This window comes from Apaloderma vittatum, unplaced genomic scaffold (genome assembly GCF_000703405.1).
Source record: "Apaloderma vittatum isolate BGI_N311 unplaced genomic scaffold, ASM70340v1 scaffold8474, whole genome shotgun sequence".
Classification (NCBI taxonomy): Eukaryota; Metazoa; Chordata; class Aves; order Trogoniformes; family Trogonidae; genus Apaloderma; species Apaloderma vittatum.
In genome coordinates, this window is record NW_009714321.1 from 1 (window position 1) to 6,841 (window position 6,841).

Genomic DNA, 6,841 nt, shown 5'->3' on the forward strand with positions numbered 1-6,841 from the left:
CTGCTCCTACCCTGGATGGTTCTTCACTCTCTCAGACCCAGCCAATGTCCTCTGTGGTTTGGGTGGTGTGGTTCAAGTGGTTGCCAGTGAAGACGGAGGCAAAAAAGTTGTTGAATATTTCAGCCTTCTCCATATCCTCAGTAACCAGGTCACCTGTATCCTTCTAGAGAGGCCCCACATTCTCTCTCATTTTTCTTTTTTCTCTTATGTAACTGTAAAATCCTTTTCTGTTATTTCTAATATCACTGGCCAGATTTGACTCTGCTTTTTTCTCTCACATATCTGAAGAATCCCTTTTTGTTATTTCTAGTATCCCTGGCCAGATTTGACTCTGTCAGAGGCTTAGATTTCCTAACCTGGTTTCTGATTTCTCGAGCAACTTCCTTATAATCATACCAGGTTACCAGCCCTTGCTTCCACACTTTGTGTATTCCCCTTTTGTATTTGATTTTAGCCAGGAGTTCTTTATTTATCCATATAGGTCTCCTGGTGTTTTTGCGTGATTTTTTCCTTCTAGGGATGCAATGCCTTTGAGCTTGTAGGAGATGATCCTTGAAAGTCAACCAGCTTTCTTGGGCTCCCAGTCCCTCCAAGGCTTTGTCCCGTGGCACACTACCAAGGAGGTTCCTGAAGAGGCCAAAGCCACCTCTTCTGAAATCAAGGGTTTCAAGCTCGTTGAGCTTCCCTCTTAGCTGCCCTTAGGATCTCAAACTCCACCATCTCATGGTCACTGCAGCCAAGGCTACCCATGAGTTTAACATTACCCACCAGCCCTTTCCTATTGATGAGAACGAGGTCTAACATGGCACCTCTCCTTGTTGGTTCTTCTATCACTTGGAGAAGGAGCTTATCATCAATGCATTCCAGGAATCTCCTGGATTGTTGGTTCCCTGCCGTGTTGTTTTTCCAACTGATGTCAAGGTGATTAAAATTCCCCATGAGGACCATGGCTTGTGAACGAGCAGCAACTCCCATCTGCTTATGAAGGGCCTCATCCACTTGGTCCTCCTGATTGGGTGGTCTGTAGCACAGCCCCACTGTAAACTCTCATACCCTTCCTTTCACCCTAGTCCAGAGGCACTCAGTTCTTTTGTCATCACTTGCCAGGTGTAGCTCCATGCCTTCTAGCCATTCATTGACATAGAGGGCAACACTCCCTCCTCATTTCCCCTGCCTGTCCTTCCTGAACAGTCTCTGCAATGCTGATCAGGTCGTAGCACTGCAGACTCACAAGCATCTCCAGCTGCTCTTGTTTATTGCCCAAGGTGCAGGCATTCATATAAAGGCATTTGAGTTGGGCCCCTGCTAAGGTACCTGGAGACTCCAATGAAGTACAATTGTACTTCACCTGTGCTAGTGACTCTGCTTCTGATGTCACTATGTGTATTCCAGGATCGTTTTTATTTGATCTGGTTGTAACTCTAGAATTACTGAATTATGATTTGAGAAAAGAAATCAGACGAAGCACTGGGACAATTTTCTGAAAAAGCTCTATACTACAACTTGTGAGAATAAGTCTGAGAATTTAACAGTTCAAACAGTATAGCTAAAACAGTATAAAGAGTATCCATAGTGTCTTATTTTCTTTTTTCTCTGAGTAGCTCTATGAAATCTGTTAGGATTGCTTTCATGAAAAAATATAAGTAATGATGACTGTGGTATAACGTAGTCTAGTTGTAGTAATATTTCTGGATTTTTTTTTTTGTTCACGAACAAATGTTTTTTGTGATACCTTTCTCAGTCACATGACTCGTTGTTCCTTTCATATAAGGCTGTTCTAACCTATTTTCAATTTTTGTAAACCTACTCCAAAATTAACTTCAGTTTTCTATTTATTTTGGTGGGCTTTGTTTCAGGCGTTATCATATCATAGAATCATAGAATGGCCTAGGCTGGAAGGGACCTTAGACGTCATCTAGTCCAACCTCCCTGTCATGGGCAGGGACGTCTCTCAACTAGGTCAGGCTACTCAAGGCTCCATCAAACGTGGCCTTGAACACCTCCAGGGAGGGGGCAGCCACAACATCTCTGGGCAATTTATTCCAAAGTCTTGCCACCCTCATACTGAAGAACTTCTTCCTGAGATACAGTCTAAATCTATTCTCCTTCAGCTTAAACCCATTTCCCCTTGTCCTATCGCTGGACACTCTTGTAAAAAGTCCTTCCCCATCTGTCCTGTAGGTTCCCTTCAGGTATTGGAAGACAGCTATTAGGTCCCCCTGAAGTCTTCTCTTTTCAAGACTGATAGCATGCCCTAGTGAGGCTTGCTCTGCCACTCGTTTTTTTGATTTTGAACAAGATGTTTGAATATTACCTTATTAAGCTCCCTACATAGATTAATATGTTTCAGAATTGGGAAGCTGATTTGCACTCATTCCAGTGGCTGTCATGTCCACTGCAGTTGTCATCTTAGTGCCTTGCAGCTCTGAACTTCACAATGCCCCTACAAAACAGGGAAATTTCACTTTTATAACTAGTTGTGATAGCCCCAGTGATTTAACCAAGCTTACATGAAAAAATAATTTGGGGTGGATAGTGTTAGCAGATACCAGGTCCCCCAAATCACAGGGACATTAATTAGAAGACCATGCTACGTTTCTGAGTGGTATTAGTCCTAAAAACCCAAGAAATGGTGTTAATAAATACTATGTTGTGTTTCTCTCCTGTGAACAGGTTCACGAGGAGTACAGGGACCTCCTGGTCCTGATGGCTTACAAGGCCCACCTGGTCCTCCTGGAACAGCTTCTGTTGCTCATGGATTCCTTATAACTCGGCACAGCCAGACCAGGGATACACCACTATGTCCACAAGGAACATCAAGAATATATGATGGATTCTCTCTTCTGTATGTGCAAGGAAATGAGCGAGCACATGGTCAGGATTTGGGTGAGATATTCTGTATGCTCTGTCTTTAAGGGGAAGAAAGTTGTATCTGCTCCTTTAAATGCTCTGCTTCTCTGAAGATATGACAGTCTTAGAGATTTCTTAGATGGAGATTGCATACTAAGATCTACTACCTGCAGAGACTGCACATTATAATTCAGGATGAAAGAATGTAAACCAAAACTGAGAAGTTAAGTTTTTCCCACTTGTGACAATTTGATAGCATGTGTTGTGCGTCCACAGGTGGAGAGGAAGAATATACAATTACTCTTCTTAAACAGTTGCTATAAAAAGCAATGAAGTGAGAATTTGCTGTCACATTTTATGTATCTTACTCTGTAGGTACTGCTGGGAGCTGTCTTAGACGTTTCAGCACCATGCCCTTCATGTTCTGCAACATCAACAATGTCTGTAATTTTGCATCAAGGAATGACTATTCCTACTGGCTATCAACTCCAGAGCCAATGCCAATGAACATGGAGCCACTGACTGGGCAGGGCATACAGCCATTCATTAGCCGGTGAGACAAAGCAAGCTATAAGGTCTCTTTTAATGTCTAGATAAACGGTACATCTTATCTATGTATTTCCAATGTGTCGGCTGGATATTAGATGAATTTGTCATGTTTTGCACTGGGAAATAATAGAGAAATAGCTCATTTTCGAATATTCATTGTCTTAAAAGGTCTGTTTACCTGCAGTGGTAGTAATTTGAGGCTAGAAGGCTGTAAGAGCTCCCCTCCACTGGGGAAGCTATACAATCAGCAGTGCAGGATCACAATGGACTTGAAAAAGAATATGAGAGCCATTAGCTCTAGGATTAAGACATTCACTTGGGGACTTTGAGCTATTGTTTCAGTAACTGCTTCAGTATTTTACCCAATGGTTCTTGATGGAAATGCAGGCAGATTTTGCAGTTGCAAAATATGTGAGCAGTAGAAGTCTAGATTAATAGGACAGCCTTTCACAGACCAGTTTCCCTCCCTTTCTTTGTGTAAGAATTCTTAATAAAACATGCTTCTATTATATTTTAATATCATTTTTCTCTGATACTTCCCGTGTGACCAGATGTGTTGTGTGTGAAGCTCCTGCTATGGTGATAGCTGTCCACAGTCAGACCATTCAGATTCCTTTGTGTCCTCCAGGCTGGGACTCCCTTTGGATCGGTTACTCTTTCATGATGGTAAGAACTATCTCCTACTTCATTAAAAACTACAATGGTTGTCATTTGAAAGCCTTTACCTTTAATTACTAACCATAGCAGTCAAGATTAACAGTGATTTCCAGTACACAGAGCCCAGTGTAACTGATACTTATGGAGATGTCTGACACTGCGTTATCTCAACCAAGAATGAACAGTGGCTATTTTAGTAGTTGAAGGCTGTGCTATTTAATTTTTAGCACCTACTGTAAGATTTTTCTTTATGTGTTTCTTTCCTCCACCAGCACACTAGTGCTGGAGCAGAAGGTTCTGGACAGGCCTTGGCATCGCCTGGCTCCTGTTTAGAAGAATTCCGCTCAGCTCCATTTATTGAGTGCCATGGTCGTGGCACTTGTAATTACTATGCCAATTCATATAGCTTCTGGCTGGCAACTGTAGAAGTGTCAGAAATGTTCAGGTAAGAAAACCTTTCTTGTATATTGCTTTATTACATAAAGATGAATTACTGCTTTATTACATAAAGATGAATTTATTCCAAAGATAAAAAGAAATTTGTTTACAGGGTTATGGGGAAATAATTTACTTGTTTCTCCCCTCACAACCAGTTTTTCAAGTGTGTCCTTGGTAAGCCTTTGATATTACCTGAAAACTAGCTAGGACACATTCTGTTTTGCAAGGAGTTGGATACCTTTAATGTCAATTCTTATTCACATCTAGTAGTACCTTCTCTGAAAGTAGTCCTACTGTAGTTAATGTATCTGGAGCCTACAAGATCAATTTTGTTGTTTGTTTTTTTCCTTGCCAGACCTTTCAGTAGAGTCAATATCTGAAAAGGTAGTTCATAGACATGTCAGGGATAACTATGAAGGGCAAGATCAACTCTACTTAAACCTTTTAAAGCAGATGTTCATATATTCTATTGTAAAAAGCCTTGTGTGAAGGAGGTTTCACTTCCATGGCAGCAGTTTTTTCCAGCACTTTGCAGAAGAATTAGAATGACACTGTGGCTACAAGGCAGCTTCTCTGCAGTCATCATGTTAGCTGGAGTCTCTCAGCTCCTCAATTTTTTTCCCTTTCAACTTGAGTAGTAAAATCATTTTTAATTTGAAAAAAATCATCTGCTTTCATAGAATGCATTGCCACTGCCCTGTTTGCATACTTGAAAACATAGTTTTCTGGTACAGCACTGGCAATATGCACTGTGTTATATAGCAACAGCAGCCCTTAAGTTGGTTTTGTGTTATACATATAACCATGATACTTCAATATGCATTAAATAGTCATCACTCTAAGTCTTTAGGGTGGTTGATCAGTGGTAATTCAGTAATGAAAACTGCCTACTAATAACTACCATGCACCTTTGAGTTTTCTGCACCTATTACTTTCTGTTTCTCATAAACACAACTTCCTTTTTATTCTTTTTTTTAACAAATATAAATGCTTAGGAATTGGACTCACTCTGTGTACATGCATATTACACAAATTTGTTATATTAATCTCCCACCTTACTACCCTTTCAGAATATAAATAAATGATTTGGTAGCGCCATCACTTAAATGCAGATCTCATTGTAGCAGTATTTTCCATGGGTTGTTAAAGTGCCCTTCAACTGAGAAAAATCAAACAAAGACCCCAGAAATACTGTCTCAAACACATAAAATTCACCTTCCACTCAGTTTGGTATTTGTGCTACATCATATATGCTAGGCTGAAGTAGTTAGCATACCTTGTGCATACTTAGACACTGGACAAAGCTGAGCATCTGTCATCTGGCGTTGAGGACCTGCAGAAAGATCACTCTCAGCAAAAAATCTCAAATACAGGGCTAATTCCCCACTTAAGTATTATCTTAAACTGTGAATTAAGTAGAATTTTAAAGCGACAGTTCTGTAAACAAAGAAAGGGCTAACCTAACCTTACCTTTGTGTCTGTTAACCAGTAAACCTCAGTCAGAGACACTGAAAGCTGGAGACTTGAGGACGCGTATTAGTCGTTGTCAGGTTTGCATGAAGAAGACGTAACAGCTTGGAGAATGTTTTATAAAACAGTTGAAAATTCCTAAGATGCACTGTCTTCTAGCTGCAACAATGGTGCTACTGTGCAGAAAGAAAGGAAAAAACAAATTAAAACTGTTTTACCATGCAAATTCACCTCACTCATGTGCCAAACTAAGGGTTGTTCAGTACATATTTGACAACAGGACTAAGATGAAAGAATTGACCTCTTGGAAACAGAAGGAAACACTTGAGGTTCACAAACGATTTGAAGAAGAAATTTTTCATTTCTCTCCCTGTACCAAAATGGCACCTTTTTGATCAACCAAGAGAATAAAGAAAAACACGACGCACTGAGTATATTTAAAATAGCAAGACTGCAGGTTTGAAAAACATTTTTCATGGTGCTACTAACCCTACTGTATCCCAGGTTTTTAATATGAAATTTTAAGCTTATTTCTCTTTGTAAGTACTGAAATGTGTATATTGTGTAAACACCTTTTTAGTTGAAACTTTCATCCATTTAGAAGTAAACCAGACTCTGATACAAAACTTCTTATATCTAAAAATAAACACATGGCAGTATTTTATTATGAAACTTAATGGTACAGAGAGAACTCTCTTATGTCAACTTATTCATTTAATATTTCATTTCTTTCCTCAGTTGCCAACCTGATATATTTGGGAATGTACAATTATGCTGAAGTCATTTTGATCAGGATTTTAAATGTTGTACACTACGCTATCAGTGGTTTTATTTGTGCTTAGAAATCCCAATCTACTTGAAAAGGGTTTTTTATGTA

The 6,841-nt window shown here is 39.7% G+C and overlaps 1 protein-coding gene across 1 annotated transcript; it reads left to right on the forward strand.

Moving 5' to 3' along the window:
- Positions 1 to 2,673: 2,673 nt before the first annotated feature.
- LOC104269475 (collagen alpha-1(IV) chain) lies at positions 2,674 to 6,820 on the forward strand (the record flags this gene model as incomplete). The annotated part of the gene is made up of 5 exons (XM_009868712.1): positions 2,674 to 2,886; positions 3,226 to 3,403; positions 3,951 to 4,065; positions 4,329 to 4,501; positions 5,984 to 6,820. Coding segments are annotated over 5 exons (761 nt in total), but the record flags the coding sequence as incomplete, so codon positions are not given.
- Between the last annotated feature and the right edge of the window lie 21 nt (positions 6,821 to 6,841).